The 21266-nt window shown below is 44.9% G+C and overlaps 1 protein-coding gene across 2 annotated transcripts in view; it reads right to left on the reverse strand.

Annotated features, from left to right (window-relative positions):
- Positions 1-285: 285 nt before the first annotated feature.
- The window catches only part of SIL1 (SIL1 nucleotide exchange factor), a 79145-nt gene continuing 58164 nt past the window's right edge, over positions 286-21266 (reverse strand). For both annotated transcript variants that reach the window (XM_053284957.1, XM_053284955.1), the window contains exons 8-10: positions 19932-20028; positions 6233-6397; positions 286-719 (exon numbers count right to left, since the gene is read on the reverse strand). In XM_053284957.1, coding sequence (XP_053140932.1) covers positions 360-719; positions 6233-6397; positions 19932-20028 — 622 coding nt within the window. In that variant the 3' untranslated portion in view covers positions 286-359. The remainder of the gene's footprint in view (positions 720-6232; positions 6398-19931; positions 20029-21266) is intronic.

A 21266-nucleotide genomic window follows, 5' to 3' on the forward strand; every position in this document is an offset into this window, starting at 1 on the left:
AATATTGAAATATCACAGGTCTCCATGGAAGCAAGGGGATGGTGAGAGCAGGCAGCATGTGGTCCTGGCAAGGTATGGGTAGCATTCACGATTGATCATCTGTATTGCCCCATGATCTTTTCCTGTACAATTACTGCGGGGACACTCCTGTTATAGTCAAGGCACTTCTTGCAATTAGTTCCATAAATAAAACACATTATGAATTGCTCATATGAAGGTAGCCTTCACTCTACAAAAATGATATGGGCTTTCATATTGCATCAATAGATCTCACAAGAGTCTGAGGCTTTTTCAATGGTTTATTAGGCACTATTCATTTCCAAATGAATCTTTACATCTCAGCAAGGCCACTGTAGCCTTCATTTCAGCTGCTGGGCAATGCTATTTATAGAGCTAAGGAGCTCCTTAAAATAGCCATCTTCATCCCCTTCCTTCTGCTCTTCTGCTGCCAGCTCCTCATATTCTTGGCGAAGAAGGCTTAGTGTTTGGTTGAGGTTATGATCCCCTTTGTAGCTGTCGCTGCAGAAGCCCAGGATCACATGCACAGTCTTGAGAACCTTTTCCCTGGTGTCATGTTCTGGCAACATGAGGAGGTTTGAGATGATTGTGCACCAGCCCTGTTCCACAATGGCTGGCACCAAGTTCACTTGGCTGTACTGCTGTGTTCTCTCCTGTATTTGATCATCATCATCATCATCATGTGAGTCCTTAAGCAACAGCTGCAACAAAATCCATTGAAATTATTTGTACTGGTACACTTGGCCTCTCCTATCACATGCATTCACTTGTATGAAGACCGCAATGTTATATACTGGCTTTCACTAATGGAACCAAGATCTCATGACTTCCAGCGGTTCATGGGTTTCGTTAGGGTTCTCTCCTATTTGTTTAGATATTGGCCAACATTTTTTGCAGCCTCTGCTGTCACAAGGCTCCAGTAAGCTAGCTGCAGTTAAGGCTTGCCTTACAGCACAGTTCACACGGAGGGGGATGAGGATGCAATTTTCACTTCTCTCCCCTCCCCATAAAAGCCTTTTGTTGCCATGAGCCCCAAGGGCTGCACAGCCCTCAGGGACATATTAATGGCAATGAAAAAGGCTTTTGTGGGGAAGAGAGAGAAGCAAATAATGTTTTCCCCTCTACATGTGCTGTGCTGCAAGGCATGTCCTGAGCACAGCCAGTTTACTGGCTCCTTGTGAAAGAGGAGCAAGAGCCCTGTCCTTGAAGGGCTGTGGAGAGTGACAGCCACTATGTTAACCTAGGAGATCTTTAAATTGTCATTTACTTGTGGTGCAAGTGGATAATATTGCAGATCTTGGCTGAAAAGCATAGTATGCATATAAGAAAATAATACACATTTCAATGGTAATAGCCAATTATGTGATTTTCCAAATAATTAATAATGAGAAATTTTTCCAATGCTCTAAATAGACTGTGATCTAATTTAACGTGTTTGACATATATTTAATAAACAAAACTAAAAATACTTCATGTTGATTTTATGTGCTGTATAACTATCTCAAACATTTTCCTTATAGTCAAACAAACGTTCAATTAGGAAAAAATGCAATAAGCACATGTAATGTGGGTTAAAAGCTGCATTTAAATATGTTTTAATGTGGAATTTATTTTTTACCAGAATACTTGTAAAAGTTTAAAGACAAAGCACAATAGTATTTTATATAAATACTTCCAATCTCCTCAGCTCAACAAAATAAATGAGATACTGGTTTGTGTGGGTTGCAAGTGAAACCAAAACTAATCACAGTTTTAGTTCTGTTTTCATTTGCAGTGTGAAAAGGAGTAAGAATTTAGATTTGTGCAAGCAAAATCAAAGGCAATCAGGCAAATTCCTAACTTGAATTTTTGCTTGGATTATGATGCATTTTAGTTTTGTTTTACTGCCCTGCCCCATTTACAACCTATCAATCTATCAGGCAGCAACCCCCCTCTTTGGGAATGGGTCTGTAGCTCAGTGGTACACATTCCTGCTGAACCACACTCCTGTTCAGTTTGAAGCCTACTCTCTATATAAGAGGCAATGGCCAGAGAGCTTAGAAAACATAGCTTAGCAAACAGGGATTAGCAAACAGGGTCATAGGAGTTTTGCATGGAGTTTAGCGGGGAAGTGTGTGTGTAAGCTTGAAATGAAGCCCCTTGATCACAAGGAGACCAGCGGGAAGAAAAGCTAAGTACTACCCCTTTCCTATTAGGGGGGAGGGGGCGGAGTGTAAACTGTTGAATAGCTTAAAACTACAGCTAAGGCCTAACTTTCAAATACACAATCTCCAAATATTCCAAACGGCCAACAAAACAAGTTATGAAGACAGAAAGCCAGAAGAGGAGGAGGAGCTTCCCAGTGTATTGCTCTGAGTGCTACATATATGACTATTTGCTCCATAGGCAGAAGTAATGGGTGTGTGTTTGGTGCAAGGTGCTTCTGGTTCCCAAGGAACAAGTCTGATTCCTCAAAACCAAGGTGGTAGATCTGGAGAAGCTTGGAGAGTTACGTGGACAAAGGACGTGATAGAGGCATGCCACCCCCAGGCTAATGGCTCCTCTGCTGTCAGAGACAATTAAGGTCTCAGGGAAGGAGGACATCATTCTAAGAAAGAGGGAAACACTCCCTTAGAAGGGACCACTTCTGTGAATGAGGCGGCTATATCCTCTCGTACAGGGGATACTCCTCCAGCGGGGTGGGGGCTAAGCAGTCTCATATAAAGGCATTCTTTGATGGTGGCTTTTGCACAAAGGCATCTACACCCAATATGCGGTCTGGAAAGAAGTGACATTTCCTCAAGCCAAAGAGGTTTCTGCTCCAGAAGTCTATAACAAGTTGAAAGGATGAAGAATTTTCTGTTGGAATTTTTCCACACGGTTTTGCCCCTGCCCTGGTCATTTACTGGTTGATACAGCCACAATTCATGTTTTTGGTCTAGCTGAGCTGGGAATAAAAGGGCTGTCCACAGACGTTTCCAAGACTTGGGAGGGAGGCAGTATCAGGCAGCTGCCATTGCCAATCAGAAAAGCACAACTGCTACAACACACGCCTGAGCATTTCGGCATGACCTCTTCGTACCTATTGGCTGATGTCCAAACAAACACCACCTCTGCCTTCCAATACCCAGAGCACTTTTGGAACGCTTTTTTAACTACAAGAATGGATGCCTAATGCATATGCGCAAATGCGGCCCTTTGTTTCTGAGGGCAAGTTTCCCTTGGCAGCAAAATTAATTAGACCAGAAACTGCTTGCAGTCCAATCTGATCTTTTCACCATTCCATTTACTTCTGTGGGGTTTAGGGAAGTGGCAACAATTAGATGGCAAAGGAGAGAACAGGGATGCCACCCCCCTGCCCCCAAATTATACTGTAAAAGGCTTGAGCTTTGACTGCTAGATCAAGACTAGGACCATCATCGTGGTAAAAGAGGAAGTTGCTCCCCTCATTCTACAGAAATAATAGTCTGCATACAGCTAAGAAGCTCGGTTCCATCATCAAAACTCCCACATGGGCACTGCAAGCCAACCATCTGGCTTGGCTTATGAAGCAAAAGGTTGTTTACAGCACATTGGTGCCAGATAAGAATACAAGCCCCCATTGTGCTGTCTTAAAAAATAAATAAATCCTTTGGCAGCCTCCTGTGTTAATTGCTATATATGTGCTTCATTAATTAGATCTTAATTACAAGAGTCTCCTTACTAGTATATTATCATTAAGGAGGATTGCTCTTTTCAACCCATAGAAACAAAGTCAAATCAGCAAACTGGAGTGGTATGTGTGCTGGGAACATGCCATGGGCAACACTTAACTGTACTATGTTCCTTGAGGATCTCCCACTTATAATGGCACATAGGGCCATGTCTGGTGCTGGGGAATAGTGTGCTCAGTGCCTAACTCAGATAGCATTCTGCCCTGCACTGATCAATGAATGCTTTCAGGAAACATAGCACACAGACCTAATGGCCAAACTAATGGATTACATGAGGGGAAATGACAGCACGTAAAGTAGGAACAGACTTGGTGGACTTCTGAAAGTTATACAAATTCTCAGAATGGGATGGACATGAATGCCTACAAGTTATTCTTCTCAACATATTAGTGAAATTTATTTTGTATAATCGGTTAGGTATAGGTTAAGTGTCTGTATGTTTAGTATCAGTGTTATGGAGTTATCTATTATTCAGTGTAGTTTTAAAGGTGATGGAAACAATATATAATTTGGGGTATCAATCAGTGTTCTCTCTAATGTTTTTCATCTGTGTGCAGAATGAGTTTTGTTCTGGGTGGCAGTATCAAGGCAGTGTGTGTGCACGTGTATTGAGAGTGGGGCCTTCCCGATTCAACCGGAGCGGGATCTAAAACTAACTGAGCGGACATCAGAAAATGTGTGAGTTCACGCACATGCATATGCCTTAGAGGGAACAGTGGTATCAATTTTTGTCATAATGTATTCATTTAAAAACAACCAACAACAACAACAACAAACATAGCATCCTGTATTGGCAGATGGCAATTTGGACCCAGAGGCTTTGACAGAGGCTCAAAGTCTGGCACAAGTATACTGACTCAGCTGCTCTGCAAGCCTTAGCACCTCTGCCCTCTTTCCTGCAGTGGGAGGAGGATGTCTTTAGCAGGCATAGGTGATACCCAGGTCCATTTGTGAACACAAACGTAGCACATAGGCAGACTCCTCTACAGCTAAAGATGCTGTTATCCCCCTTGTTCACGCAGTCAGTTACATGAAACTTCCCAGCAGATAGTTGTTGCCAATGCAGCTAACTGAACATATACAAATGTACTATAAAAATGGCACCGCTGAACTTTGGAAAAAATATTCTGTCGAAATAATAATGCATCCAGAGGGTGGCCCCTAATTTGTAACTTGCCACAATGCAGCATGCCAAATGCAGTCAGCTGTGACCTTTCTGAAGATGTCCCACTTAGGAGAATCTGGAGAAAGATGAATCATCCATGCAGGACTAATTAATTACTTTTCCCAGAACAGACAATAGAAAACTTGAACAAACATTCAAATGGACAGATGTAGTGTAGAGGCTAGAAGACTGAGCTATGGATCAGGAGGTTCCCAGTTTGATTCTCCAGTCTCTGCCATGAATTTGCCAGGTGGTCTTGGGCAATTCGTCTCTCCTTTAACCTATGAGGATAATAACACTGACCTACACTAGAGGGTTGTTGTAAGGACTGCATATGAAACATTTCAGCACTCTAAAGCTGCAATATTGAATAAACTTATTTGGAAATGAGTACTATTGAACACAGTGGACTTACTTCTGAGTAAACTTACATAGGACTGTGCTGCAAATTACTGTACAAATATGACACGTTAAGTAAACCTCTGCACTGATAATTCTACCACTAGACTTCCAGTCACATTCTCCATTGTGGCCCAAGCATGGTATTTTATGCATGGTGAAACATGCCTTTCGTCTTCATTTCTGTGGGCTCGGTTGCTCTCTGACACCTTGCTGTACCCAAGATGGCCCAATGAGGGCAATTTAGGGTGTAGGTAAGGAGGGGTGAAGAAGTCACTGTTGGTAGCTGAACCACCATCATTCTGATACCTTCTCCAGACTGAAAAGAGCCAAGCAGCAGCATGTCAAGCGTTTCCGAATCAACCTCACCCTCCTCTCCCTGACACGGGCAACCCAACTTACGTAGCGCCTCCTACAGCCCAGCACTCTGTATAAACTCCCCAATAACACCACCCACGGCCCTGTTTTCTAATCCTTCCAGAGCAAATCTAATGTGCGCCATGTTGGGTTGCCAGCAGGAACTTTGCAGCTCTTTGCCTCAGAGTTTTCTGTATTAGCCTCTCATGAACTGTAGTAGGCCACACTTTCGCAGGCGCCATCGGTCCAGTTCCTCTACATGGTTCTCTTCATGGTAAGAATCGCATCCTTGCTCCCCTGAAGAGTGTTTGGATGCATTTCTTACGCCAGTAACAGCTGACCAGTGTTCCCTCTAAGGCGTGCACACGCTCACAGGTTTTTGGATGTCTGCTCAGTTAATTTTGGATCCTGCTGAGGTTGAATCAGGAAGGCCCCAATCTGAATGCACATGCGCACGCGCACACACAGAGCCTTGATACTGCCGCCCAGAACAGAACTCATTCCACATACAGGTGAAATAAATTAGAGAGAACATTGCAGCTGACCCATTCCCACGCACTCAAACTGGTTTTGCAAGTTTGTGGAGCACAACACTCCTTACCTTTTCCACTATCAAGTCGTAGAGAAGAGTCACGATGCGGATATGCAGCGTCTCCATTCCTTTCTCTGTGCAGAGGCTTCGAAGCACTTGAAGGCCTCCAAGCTTGAGGAACTGCTGCTGGGCATAGGGAAAGTGCCGCAGCATGGATGACAAAGCAAAGAGTGCCTGGAAAGAAACAGAAACACTGTGCTGCAAATTCAAGAACACTCTGATCCCTCAATGCCTTCTTGCACAGCTTCGTCAGACCAGGCCCCAGCTCCTCACCTATACTCAACAAACATCTCTCTACACGTTCACTATGTTTTTTGCTTTGTGGAGTCTCTATGAAATCTGGATTTATGGGGCCTGAAGGGCCCAGTGGCTAATACGGTTCAATTCTTTGCTCTGCCACCCTATCTCAGTCGGGGTTCTTTGTGCGGGGGATGGATTTCGGGTTGGGTCAGGAATGGGCTGTTGTTGCACAGCACATTATGGCACGTCAGTAGAAAAACAGTTCTAATCCACACAAAAAATTGTCTAGAAATAGCATGTATATATGGCTATTTCAAACGTTTCCCGATTTGTTTGGGCAAGTGAACAGTTGTAACATGCCTCTTCCTGCTCTTGTGCCTTATAACAGATTCTGATGGAAACAGAGGCCCCCGTTCTGTTTCCCCTATAAGAATTAGGAAAGGGTTGTCAGAAAGTGCCAGAGCTGAAGCGAGAGGTTTAGGCTCTGTGAGCAGCTGCTGGGCTGGGCAAACTGCCCAAACTGCAATACAGCTGTAGGAGAAAAGGGCTCTGGATTGGCCCCGTTCAGCCAGGCTGGCCTTTGGAACAGGAATGATGATGGCAAAAAGGTCTCCTATTTGTGCCAATTCTTTGCCTGAGTAATGAGGTCTCCTTGACAATGGTGTGTTACTGTCTGGGATCTTTAGCTTGCCTCCTCTGTTCTGACTCCGGGCTTTGGTCCTGACTCCTGGATTACTTTACATCCTGACTCCTGGTTTGACTCCTCAATGCTGGTTCTCAGCTTGCCCCCTGCTCCCGACTCTGGACCATCTTGCAGTGGCTGCCTATGGTCCAGCCTTGCCAGGGCTCTTTGAATTTTTGTAAGTCAGATCTTTGCTCATAGCTACTGTCAATCGTTTTTATGACTCTCCACAATTACCTTTTTGTGTTCCACAGGAACCTTTAAGGGCAAAGAAACAAGGCTATTTGGCGATTAAAAGAATTACTTTGGAACTGGGGTAGTACATAGGAAGCTGCCATATACTGAGTCTATCCATTGGTCCATCTAGCTCAGTATTGTCTTCACAGACTGGCAGCAGCTTCTCCATGGTTGCAGGCAGGAATCTCTCTCAGCCCTTGGAACCTAGATGCTCTTCCCAGAGTGGCTCCATCCCCTGAGGGAAATATCTTACAATGCTCATACTTCTCATCTCCCATTCATATGCAACCAGGGCAGACCCTGTTTAGCTAAGGGGACAAGTCATGTTTTCTACCACAAGACCAGGAGCAGGTTTTGCTACACCATGAATATGAGGGGCTGGGAAAAGATTTTTATCACGGACAAGAGTTAGCTCACTTAATAAATTCTATTTGGGGAGCGAGAAGCCCAACACTGTGTGGGCATATCTTGCTGTGGTGCAAACAGCAGAGTTGCTATTTCAGTCTTTGAAAGATGGCATCTTCCAATACCAAGGCAGATGCATTTCCAAGCATGTCTACCATGTGTTTGAAACAGTTATGTAGGTCTGCGAAAGACAAGGTGGACACATGTCAGGGAGGGGCAGTCAACAGCATGTGCGTGTTTACAATCAGATATTCAGTGGATATATTGGAATCACATGTGCACAGCATCTCTTAGAAGACAGCTCTCAGCCGCCCAGAGACAGAAGTTTGGGGGCAATGTACAAATATGATAGATTGAAAGATAGACAGAGAGATACTCAGCATTCCTAACTCGCAAACAGAAAGAAACCCTTCAGTGTTTTCATTTTCCTTCTGACTTATGGTTGAACACTTGTGAGTGAAAACTACTAATATTGGAAGCAGAGCCCTTTCATCTTATGTTTTTTTAAAAGATCTCTCATTTTAAACAAAACCTAGCCACCAATATTTGTCTGGCTTAGGAAAGATCTGTAAGGTTCCCTTACTGAGATGTAATTTCAGGGAGATATTTTCACTGGAAATCACATACAACTCAAGGACTGTAGATTTATGCCGTTTGTGCGTTGGCTCCTCTGTTAGAACTGGCGATGGTGTCCAGTGATTACACCCCATATCTTTGAACTCGTGGGTTGTCTTAACTCCTCACAGCAATCTGTAACAGTTCCCTTCAATACAAATGCAAGACAGACATTGCTCCTCAGAACTTCATGGACTGATCTGAGCAGGCAGCAATTTCCCCCCTCCAGTTCAATTTGTTACACTCCCTCCAGTAATTTAGGAGATGCTCCAGCTTCTTTATCTAGATTACAGCAAAGGCCTGCTGCGATGCTTCAACTCCCATTGCATTACAAATGGATGGACAATAAATCTCAATCATATTCTCACCGCACCAGAATTCCAAAGGGTGCAAGCATCTCTCCCCTTGTTAAATGCTAATGCAGAGTGCATTCCAGCTAGCACTAATCCAGGCTTCCTTTTATTCAGAGGAGTACCAGCAAGAAACACTGCAGGGAGGCTTCAGCTCTCCAGTCTGCCAGTTCCGCACCCAATCTACTTCCTGAGAAAAGAGCACCTCTTCCCAGCTTAGGCACTGACCTGGTGGTGGTGGGTTGCACAGGACTCCCTGAAGACTCTACAGATTACAAGTCTCCGAATTAGTCATACATCTGGCTGCATCTTTCCTCACTTCCCGCCTCTCCCAATTCATTACTGGAGACTTTTTCCTCTAGCAATTCTTAAAAGCTATTTTGGCACAGAGTCGCACATGAACCATAACTTGCCAGTTTCTTTTGTCATTATGCATGAGGGGGGCACAACCCCAGATAATCAAGGTATCCCTCAACACACACACCCCGGAGCACTACATCAAATACATATGGATTCAATAACACAAATTAAACTTTACTTAGGTGTTTTGTTTTGTTTTTAAATGCCTAGGCAACACATGAAGGGTAGTAGGGGCAAAGTAAAATAAAATACAACAAGAGCACCAGATTGGACGTACCCTTAAGGCCATACTATATGTGATGCTAACCGTACTGATTGAAGGGCTTAACAAAGAAGAGGACTGAAATGGGTCTTTTTGTTGGGAATTCTCTCTGGTAAGAGATAGCCTTCTATTACAGCAGAGCGCACAGAGGCAAAACACAGCGGAGTCTGCCCAGGCATATGTGTTTGCTGAGAGTAAAAGAAACTTGGAGCCAGTTCATAGTTTCAAATCAATATGAGGAGTCTTTATTGGAGAACTCCATTCTAGATTGGAAAGTGGAGAGATAGGATCTTTAATCTATCTCGCTAACTGGATGCAGAGATGCTGTCTGCATCTCTGCACACATGGTGCAAAGAGCGAGGCGAGCGTGTCTATGATAGGGAGAAGGAGGAGGAAGAGAGAGAGGCAGGAAGGAAGGAAGTCCCTGAAAGTAGCAATCTACATATCAAAGGGATAGTGTCAGAGCAGTAGAGAGAAGGGATGACCAATGTCTTGAGCCCTCTAGCCCTCTGACTCACTAATCTGTCCCCCTCTATCACTGAGACATGAGACAGCACAGAGTCCTTCACTTCCAACACTTTTCACATCAAAAGATTGGCTGTGGAGAGGCCCAATCTGATCCAAGACTGTAACAGGCAGTGAAGATGTGTCCTCTTGGGTCATTTTAACGTTGAAAATCACAACACCATACCCAGCAGCTATTTGTAGCGAACAGCTGCATCTGGGACAAATAGCTGTTGCGGGGTGGAGGCAGTGTTCCCTCCTCTAACAGGGATTCACAGATGTTGTTGGCTACAACCCCCAGAATCCCAGCTGCAATGGCTTTTGCTTGGGGAGTATGGGAGTTGTAGTCAACAGCATCTGGGAATCCCTGTTAGAGGGAACACTGAGTGGAGAGATTATCAGATGGTTCATAGCAGATCTCACGTCTCCTCATGACAACCCTGTGAGATGGAGCAAGTTAACCTGAGACCCAGTATACCATAGTGGTTATAGTCCTGGGCTTGGAACTGGGGCTGAATCCCCACTCAGATATGAAGCTTACTTAGGTGACCCTTGACACAGTCACTCTTGTTTAGCCAACCTCACAGGACTGTTGTGAAGACAAAACAGGATAATTCCCATGCTCACTGGTCTGAACATGATGGAAATAAAACAGGGTATAATGCAATACAGACAAACAGATGCAGGCGCGTAACAATGATAGGGCAAGGGGAGACAGTTGTCTAGGGGCCCCACTGCCTGGAGGGGCACCCCAGAGGCACCTCACGTGACTCCCCATTGCCCCCTGCCCAGCCCCATAGCCTCTCAGCCACTTGCCCTCTTCGCCGTCTCTCCTGCTTGTTCTGCTGGCCCGCAATCGAAGCAGCAGCCCAGCTGCAAAGAGCTCCTTTTCTCCCGCCTCTCAGCTGATCGGTGGGTGGGCGGGGCTTCCACAGAGGCCTCCGTGTAGGCCGCAGTGAAGCCTGAACTCAAGTAGGGCCCAAGCCAGCCAGGAAGGAGTAGACAGCCAGAGTGTTCTCTGCAGCAGGAGACCCCTTGCTGCCCTGCTTAACCCAGACCAGCATTTTCCAGGTAGAGTGTGAACTCCTTTTTGTGGTTACCTTCCCCCCCCCATATATAGGGATCTGCTTGCCATAGGGCTTGGATATGGGGGGGAGGGAGGGAGGGACCGAGAAGTCTCTGAATATTTATTTTGAAACAGCTTGGAAAATTTGCTGACTTAAAAAAACTATCTAAAAAGTCCTATAAGTGGCTTGTTTCATGGCAGAAAATTGCAAAAACTTCTGGAACAGTATTTTATTAATTTTATTTATTTATTCATTCATTTATAAATGCCCTTATGTTCAAGTTGTTTTGCAACCCAGAAGGTCTGAGTGAGAACTGTGAAGCATGCGTGGTGCTTTTATTTTATTTTTCTTGTGTGTGAACTGCTCCCCAATAACTTGCAGGGACTTCAGGGTAAATCTGGCCAACATGTGAATGCAGCACCTCCATTCCAGAGGAGATGTGTCTTAAAGGGCTTTAAAAGCCTCGTGTGAAAAACCTCCTGCAATCAAACTTGACTGAATTTGTTCAGAATTCTGGGAAAACAAACATAGGTTCACCCTGCATGGTTGAAAGTCTCCTTTGCTAATCTGCAGCGAGGGGCCCATTTTAATAATTCATCTTTCTAGTGTGTTCTAGGCATTAAAAGTAATACAAATGTATAGTACTCAATGTATATCACTATATATTGTGAAGTGTGCATGTGTGTATTCAGTGAAATGTATTTGCAGGCAGCATACTTATTTTGGAATATCAGACTTAAATCCTTGGGGGCCTGGGGTGTGCGGAGGCCCTGGACTTTGGGGGGGGGCATTTTAAAATCTTGTCTCTGGGCCCACTCCAACCTTGCTACGCCCCTGAACAGATGGATAACTTAAGCTCACCCAGTAAGCTTCATGGCCAGGTAGGGATTTGAACCCAGGTTGAGACCCAACATTCTAGCATTGCCCCCAGTACTAGAATCCCTTTAACATTTGCCAAAAAGCAGCTTGCAGCTGTGGACAGAACTGCAGTGCTTCCTCTATGGTTTTGTGGACGGGGCCCTACAGTGAGGCAGGACATTCATTCATTTTGACAGGCTGCCCTGAGATTCACTTGAGCAGGAAGGGGGGGCGGGAATCAACATGGGTCCCCGACTTGCTGCACTTGCTTGCTAAAGAATGGCAGGGCAGAGAGGGAGACACAAAGCCTGGCTCCAGTTCCTCCAGCCCTCCTCAGATTCCAAAGGAAAGAATTAGGGCCAGTCAGCAAGTTATTTACTATGCTACTAACCCACTTCTGCCTGGAGATTCGCCTTGCCCCACGGATTCCCCAGTGATGTGGGGAGCTTTCTCGGATGTTCCTGGAAGAAACTGTGTGGGCATTCTCCATAAAATCTGCTTTGCTAGGTATTACAGCAGGCTGAGGAGAAAACACATAGAAGTGGCTTGCCACAGGGATACGTTAATTTGTAGATCAGAAGCCCTTTGAAAAATCCCCTCTGCCTGCTACCTCAGGACAGAGCAAACATCGGAGCTCATCCTTCACTGTACCCTTGTTCTCCTGACTTCCAGAGTGGATTGCTGCTGTCAGCTATTCCCTATTCACACTCCCTTCCCATAGTTCTTTTATGGGAACAAACCACTGGGCAAGCGTCTCTTATGTGTGCTTTGCATTTATATCTTGCCCTTCCTCCAAGGAGCTCAAGGCAGAGCACAGGATTCTCCACCCTCCTTTTAACCTCACCACAACCCTGTGAGGTAGGTTAGGCTGAGAGAGCAGTGACTGCCCAGGGTCACCTAGAGAGCTTCTCGGCTAGGTGGGGATTTAGCATGGTAAGCTGGTAGGCACCAACAGCAGCTGCCTAGCAATTCACGGCAAACAGGAGCCATGCCTTTGGGTGTAGGTTTTCCTTGGGCCTGCAGTGTTCAAGAGAAAGGGTTAACAGTGTTAAATAGTCCCTCTGTCATGGGAGTTCAGAGGAAGGCAGCCATTAGAAGAAGGCAACACTTCTTGAGGAAGAGGAAGAGACAAGTTACAGGAAGGGACACGTTCAACAAGAAGAACAAGCAGGAAGCTGGAAAGGACCCTGCCTCCAATTAGGATCTCTACGAGCAAATGCTAGTGCCACCTACTGGCTGGACATATGACAACAACATTCCCACACCCCCTCCTCACATTATGTGGATCCAATCAAACAGCTCCCACCCAATTGTTGTTTCACTTCACACCCTCACATGCAGGGCCAAGCTATGTGTTTATAGCTACAAAGACAAAGTGTGGCCCCCAGCACAGCTTTCAGGAAGAGGCTGTGAACATTTTCTGCTTGTGCCGCTTTGAACAGAGTCCGCATTCCAGGAAGGGATTCTCCCTCCTCCTCCTCCTCCTCCTCCTCTTTTTATTATTTTTTCTTGTTTACACAGTCAGACAGGTGTTATGGACTGGTTTGTTTTATCCAGACATCGAGTCCTTCCCAAGGACCTGGGATGGCTGAATTTTATTGTCAATGTTGTTGCTGTTATAGATATCGTCGCAGAATATAGGCTGTTCCCAGTAAAGCTGCTCTTTGTAATTGGCTGATGGTGATTTCTGTGGCCCCTATGGTGCTGAGGTGCTCTTCAAGGTCTTTTGGAACTGCACCCAGGGCGCCAATTACGCTTGTGCCCAAAACGTTTTGGAGGCCATTGTAAAGGCCTCTGAAACGTTTCGGGTGTGGGGGCTGATTCGGCGATGGCAGGGGTAGAGCTTTAAGGGCGGGGGAGAGTGTACTCACCGCCCCCCGCCTCGTTTCCCCCGCTGGCGCTCTCCAAATTTTAAGCCCCTCGGGGCGGCAGCATTCCTCCCTGCCGCCCCGTTCCCCCCGTCGGCTGGTGGTGGCCGGAAGTCCCGGGCGCGTGCACCCGTAGTGCACGCGGGCGCACAGCGGGCGGGCGCACAACGGGCACGCGTGCGCTCGGGACTTCCGGCCACTTCCGGCCGATGGGGGGAACGGGGCGGCAGGGAGAAATGCTGCCGCCCCGAGGGGCTTAAAATTTGGAGAGCGCCGGCGGGGGAAATGCGGCGGGGGGCGGTGAGTACACTCTCCCCCGCCCTTAAAGCTCTACCCCCGCCGTGCCGAAAATTTATCGTGCACATCCCTAGTGCCAATTACCACTGGAATTATTTTGGTCTTTTTCTGCCACAGCCTTTCCATTTCAATTTGTAGATCTTTGTATTTGGTGATTTTTTCTATTTCTTTTTCTTCTATTCTGCTATCCCCTGGTATTGCTATGTCGATTATTTTAACTTGTTTTTCTTTCTTCTCAACTACAGTTATATCTGGTGTATTGTGTGGCAGATGTTTGTCTGTTTGTAGTCGGAAGTCCCATAATATTTTTACATCTTCATTTTTGACAACTTTTTCAATTTTATGGTCCCACCAATTTTTGGCTACAGGTAGCTTGTATTTTTTGCAGATGTTCCAGTGTATCATCCCTGATACCTTGTCATGCCTTTGTTTGTAGTCAGTCTGTACGATCTTTTTACAACAGCTGATTAGGTGGTCCACGGTTTCATCTGCTTCTTTACAAAGGCGGCACTTGCTGTTTGTGGTGGATTTTTCGACTTTTGCTCTTATTGCATTTGTTCTTAGTGCCTGTTCTTGTGCAGCCAGTATTCAACCCTCTGTTTCTTTCTTCAAGTTGCCATTCTTAAGCCATTGCCAGGTCTTGGTGATGTCTGATTTTCCACTTATATTGTGCAAATATTGACCATGCAGTGGCTTATTTTTCCATTTTTCTGCCCGGTTCTTGACTTGTTCTTTCTTGTAGGCCTGCTTTCTTTCATTGGTGTTGAATAGTTTCGCATTATTGACCATTTTAAGTGCATCTTCTTCACTGTCCTTGATATATTCTTCAAGGCCTCTTTTCTCCTCCTCTACTGTTTGATGGACTTGCAGCATTCCTCTTCCACCTGAGCTGCGAGGGAGGTATAGCCTATCGACATCACTGCAGGGGTGCAGAGCATGATTGATGGTCATGATTTTCCTGGTCTTACGATCTAGCGTCTCTAGCTCTGCCTGGGTTTAGTCTATTATTCATGCAGTGTATCTAATAACAGGTATAGCCCAAGTGTTTATGGCTTGTATGGTGTTCCCGCCATTGAGTTTGGACTTCAGGATTTTTCTAACTCTCCTGATGTATTCACTTCCAATTTTTCTTTTAACTTCAGTATGTGCGATGTTACCAGCCTGGAGAATGCCCAAGTACTTGTAAGGTTCTTTCTCTTCCAGGTTCTTGATCTTGCTTCCATTTGGCAGTTCTATTCCTTCGGTTTTTCTTATTTTCCCTCTGTTCATTATTAATGCAGCACACTTGTCTAGTCCAAACTCCACTGCTATATCGCTACTGAATATATGGACAGTGTTTAGCAGTGATCTGATTTCTGACTGGGACTTTCCATACAACTTCAGATCGTCCATGTACAGCAGATGGTTGATTTTACTGGATGTTTTAGATGTTTGGTATCCGAGGCCTGTTTTGTTTAGTATTTGTGAAAGTGGGGTCATGGCGATTACAAACAACAGAGGGGATAGTGAGTCCCCTTGGAAAATGCCTCTTCTAATCCTAACCTGTCCAAGTGTCTCGCCATTGATTGTTAACTGTGTACTCCACATGCTCATTGCTTTTTTTATAAATATCTGGATGTTTTTGCTGACACCAGTTGTTTCTAAACATGTTAGTATCCATGTGTGAGTCAATGAATCGAAGGCTTTCTTGTAGTCAATCCATGCAACACTTCGATTTGTTTTTCTTCTCTTGCAGTTTTCTAAAATCATTTTGTCAATCAGCAGATGGTCTTTTGTGCCTCTGGTGTTTGGGCAATTTCCTTTCTGTTCAACTGGAAGCTGTTTGTTAGTTAATAAGTGTTGCATCACTTCATCTGCTATTATTCCAGTTAATAATTTGAACATAGTTGGCAGGCAGGTGATCGATCTATAATTACTTGGAACTGCACCTTTTGCTGGGTCTTTCATGATGAGATGAGTTTTCCCAGTTGTTAGCCATTGTTCAACATCACCGCCTTGCAAAATGTGATTGAACTGTTTTGATAGTTGTTTATGAAGGCTTGTTAGGTGTTTTTTATTGTTGTTGTTTCGATTTCTATACCACTCTTCCAAAAATGGCTCAGGGCAGTTTACACAGAGAAATAATAAATAAATAAGATGGATCCCTGTCCCCAAAGGCCTCACAATCTAAAATGAACCATAAGATAGACACCAGCCACAGTCAATGGAAGCACTGTGCTGGGGGTGGACAGGGCCAGTTACTCTCCCCCTGCTAAATAAAGGGAATCACCATGTTCAAAGGTGCCTATTTACCAAGTTAGCAGGGGTAACGTGCTCTTGCTCTTCTGTTTGTGGCCCACACATCCAGGAAAAACACGGGGGTTTCAGAACAGCTACAGGGGAATTTATTCCAAGACAACCTTGTTAAAAGATTGGTAGCAGAGCCCCTGATTACACTAATGCAAAGTGCCTGGTGAATTAATACAAGAAGCTACCTATTTAATTCGCTACTGCCAAGGGTCACTGAATTAAATACGGAGGCTTGAGTTTTTGAAGGAGCTGCGAACATTTATGGCCAATAACAACAATGGTAACTCTGCTTGATAAGAGAAGGGTAACTGGATCTCATGCATCAGGGAGTAAATTGATCATTGAGGAGCCGGGGAAGAACCAACTCCCTAGCCCAGTCAGTCAGTCCTGAACATTTAGCTAGGGGCATGATCAAGGCTTTGTCCCTTATGAAAACATTAGCTATTGGTCACTGCTGGAGGCAGATTACTGAACTGCATGAAGCAATTATCTCTTTCCCCTGAATGTCTACTCCAATGTTTGTTAGCCTCCAATATTCAGGCCAGCCAGTGGGATCAGTTAGTTTCCTTCCTGACAGTCAGTACTGCACAGAGCAATCTGCCTTGCAGTTCTGTACACTGCGCTATGCGAGCTCCATTTCCCCCTTGAAAAACAGCCTCATGATGCGATCACAAAAGCACAGCCCAGAAAATCGCAACGTAGCCCAATGAAAGGATAGTTAACAGGCAATTGCACTTCATTATTATTCCAGAAGACTGGCCATGCTCATCTCTACAGCAAGGCAACCAACAGTGCTGTGGCACCTTAAAAGGAATAGTCTTATTGCAGCTTGGGTGTTCATAGGCAAGAAGAGCCTACTCACGCAAATGCCAAGTAAAAAGGGCACATGCGCATGCGCTCCCTCTCTCGCTCTCCTATCTACCTACCTACCTACCTATTAACAATGAGAGCTGTAAGCCAGCAAGTTTCACGTTCAAACCCCACCTGATCCATGCACTCACTAGGGGCCACAGGCACCCCATAGTTTCCTTAATTGCACAGCTTCCCTCATGTACCTAAGGTAATGGGGAGGTATCTATGGGAAGAGATGCCTCCAATAGCATGAAGACCCTGGGTTATCTAGGCTTTCATACCAGCACTTTGATTTGGGTCTGGAAGAGACAGGCAGCCATTCCAACACAGTTGTAGCTCAGTGGTAGCTACAACCACTTTCCATGGAGAACTCCCCAGGTTCAATGCCTGGGCATCTCCGGGTAGGTATACAATGCTGGAGAACCATTACCAGTGTGGGTCTAAATCAACGGAAGGCAGATCTATATGCTTCTGTGTTCAAATGACCAAAGATCAAAGATCAAGTGGCCAGCCCCCACTTTGAAACCAGCCCTTTCAAGCTTTAAAAGTGGCATGCAGGCAGGGAGGAGGAAAGGATGCCAGAATCCTGCTCCTCCTCCTCTCTTCATACTTCTTGCAAGATTTACAAGAAGTTAAGTGTCAAAAGAGGCACTCCTTGCAAAATTTGCGAGAGGCAGACTGGTCCTGAAGACCTGCTCCAGTAGTGGCATCTTACCACCCTGATGCCACCTCTATAATCTGCTACCTGAGGAGACTGTCTCGCCTCACCTCAAGAAAGGGCTGCCACTACTTCGAGGGAGTCATGTGCTCTCTATAATTTCAACGTGACAAAATCAGACCACAGCATTCTGCACTAACTGCAGTTTCCAACCCACCTCCAAAGGCAGTCCTACATGGAGTGTATTGCAACTGTCAACATGGGAGTTTACTAAAGCATGAATGACAGAGGCCAAATTATCACCCATTTAATGTGGCCACAGCCAACTCACCAAAAGTGCTCCTCCCCGCTGCTGCCACTTGGGAATTCACCAGCAACGCAGGGCTGCAAGTCTTCTCTCTCGGATGGTGTAGCCCCATCGTGGGCAGGCAAGACCACTGCCTATCCACTGCTAGGCTGACTCCCCACAATCTGGTAGAATTAAGCCTCAAATCTGTTAGCTCTCATGTTAGCTCGTAACTGCATTCTGCAGGGACTGAGCCACTGCTCCTTGGATTTGGTAGGATAAACAACAGAGGTAGGCATCTCCAACATATTAACACCACCAATCTCTCCCAGTGGCTACATACAGATGTTGAAGAGCACTGGGGACAGACAGAACTCTCTGGTTCTCCATAGATCAAATCCCATAGAATAGAGCAGCAGTTGCTTAATGGTACCCTTTGACACCAGCCCATAAGAACAGGAGCAGAAACACTACAAAGTCACGCCTTCAACTCCCAACCAGGCAACTGAGAAAGATTTGATGGCCTATGAAATAATTTGCCACTGAAAGGTTATGAGTAGGGGTACAACTTTCCCGTCCAACTCTAGAGGAAGATCCACCAGGGCAACTAAGCATTTCCAGTCCCGAACCCTGAAGCTCTTTGAACACTTGAAATGCACCCAGTATTACTATTATTTGCACAGAGCAACTGAGGCATATTGAAGGACACATTTAATTAGCAATACAAGAACAAAACATAATTAGGAAACACTTCATGTGCTACTACAGCACTAAATATATAAGACCACAATATACAACAAAACAGGAATCTATTTGTAGGAAAGGAAGCACCCACAATCTTTAGTAAAGCCCTCAGGCATAATCAGTTAGTGGCTGGTTCCAATAGAATGCCAACAACATGCTGCCCTATTATGGAGACCTCTGAACTTTGTCAATCAAAAGAGAAACTCTATCGCAGGCGGAAGGATGGGCATCATCAAGAGCCTTGCAAAATGTTGAAAAACTGGACTTTGCTCAGAAGGTACAACCCCAAATCTTCAAGCTACTAGGTAAGATCGTGGAGTATGGCCTGAGCCCATTAGTTGTCCCAGCTTTGCTAGAAGAAAGGTAAGCTTCTTTTGCCTTACCTGTTTCCTGAACAGGACCCTGGGAGGGCTAAAATGGCACTAAAGGTGAAATACCATCTACACTTCCCCTCAGTTTGTTTACTGCTGTGTCTCTGTGCAAAAAGACAATTTTTGTAAGACTCTTCACAAGCAAGGCAGATAGATCCTGCTTAAGACAGTTGTGCTCCTTCATTCAATGAGTCCTCGATTCAGATGGCCATTCTCCATCACCACTACTGCATCAGAGGCATAGCAGTCCTAGGTCTGAGCATTTTCTTGTAATGGGATGTGGGGGGGGAGGGGGGAAGTCCTCAGTGAACCCAATTCATTCAGGGGCTAACTGCACATTACCTGCTGATCTATGTAACAGAGCCCCAAAGTGGTTTGTTTTGTTCTTAAAGAGAAGAAGCATTGATAGGGTGATTCAGAGCAGAGAAGCACAGGAGAGGGAGAAGGGGCTTTGTTTTTCTATGTTGTGTAATACTATTCCTGCACTAAGCATTTCTGATAGGGCTGGCTGTAACATTAAGTGCACTATCAAATGCTCAGTGACTTGGTGTTGTCCTGAACAAGGAAGACTACAACCTAAGAAGGCAAATTCAAGCTGTGCAATAAAGGAATATACAATCCTGCTTAATTTCAGGGGTGAGTCTGCCCACTGCAATCATCTGCACACATGGCCATAAACATGATACAGCTATAGAGCCATGTGAAATATAATTGCATGTGTTTTCTCTGGAAGACAGTCAAACACACACAGCTGCCTCCTTACCTTTTTCTTCACAGGCAGTGGCTGATCTGTAGCCAAAATAACCAGCAGTTTTTGCAAAGCACCACCCTCAATCGCTGCAACTTGAACTTTGGGGTTGCTGAGAAAAAGAGAGGAGGAAATAAACTGATTAGAGTTGAAGACACATTAGTGTCCTTTAAATCTAGATGCAATTGGCTTCTGAAAGAGACAATTATGGGGAGAATTATTTTTAACAAGATACTAAAAGCTTTTAAATGAACATGAAACTCTTGTGTGATATTGTACTGCTAAAGTTCATCTTCTTGGATTTTGCCTCAGGAGTCGCCACCTACTGGTAAAACCTAACGATGCAAAGATCATAAATAGCAATGTTTGTCCAGGGGATGGGGGGTGGGTGGGGATAATTAGGGTAGTAGTACCTTTATTTGGACCAACTGAACTATCAAAATAGTAGATATTTGAAATATCAAAATAGTAGATATTTCCAAAATATCAAATAAGCTTTGAGATCTCCAGAACTCTTCACCAGGCAGGATGTTAAGCAAAACACGCGGGGTGCAGAAGTAAATTTGGACATGATGGAAAATCCCCCAGATCTGCAGCTTGTGACAATGCCAAGGCAGGGATATTGCTAGATGCTTAAAATATTTGGAGCTTCGGCCCATGCCCAAAGTGCCCCCCATGTTGATAATTAAGCCTTCTCATGTTTTCTAAAGGAATCCAATGTTCTTTTCTAGTTTTTGAAGCCATTAATCACCAAGCTACCCATGTCAGGCAGCACAGAGGACCTGGGCACTAAAGAACTGATCCAGGGAATGTGCCCAGGTGGTCCCATGCTGTCAACTCCCATGATATAAGGAGCTCGAGTTCATTTCTTATGGGAGGGCATTCACTTGTGAACACAACCAAACAGGAACCCTTAAATGACAATAAGAAACTTGACAACTGTCACACACTCTTTGCATTGCAAGGAGTTCATCTTTCCTCAGCAGGATTTCAACTGGTCATCAACACCACCTTGGTCATCCTAGCATTACAACGAAAGACATTCGTTTTTTCTATTGGTCAGAATGAAAAAAGGTGACAGTTTAAAAAGTGTTTTTGGCATGCACCTGCATCTCTGTGGCCCATGAAACTAGGGCCATGTCTATTTTCAACTGCTATTCAAAACTACAAGTTCCGAGCAGCTGAGCTTACAATGTAACCATATGGGACCATGTGACAAGTTGTGTGTTAGTAATACACAACTATGTATTCTCCCCACTCTGGCAAAGCATCACAGTTTTGCTAAATTATTCCGCACAGGGCAGAATAAAAGGCAACACATTCCTATCACAACTGCTGTTGCAGGACATT

The sequence above is a fragment of the Hemicordylus capensis genome, chromosome 1 (genome assembly GCF_027244095.1).
Source record: "Hemicordylus capensis ecotype Gifberg chromosome 1, rHemCap1.1.pri, whole genome shotgun sequence".
NCBI lineage: Eukaryota > Metazoa > Chordata > Lepidosauria > Squamata > Cordylidae > Hemicordylus > Hemicordylus capensis.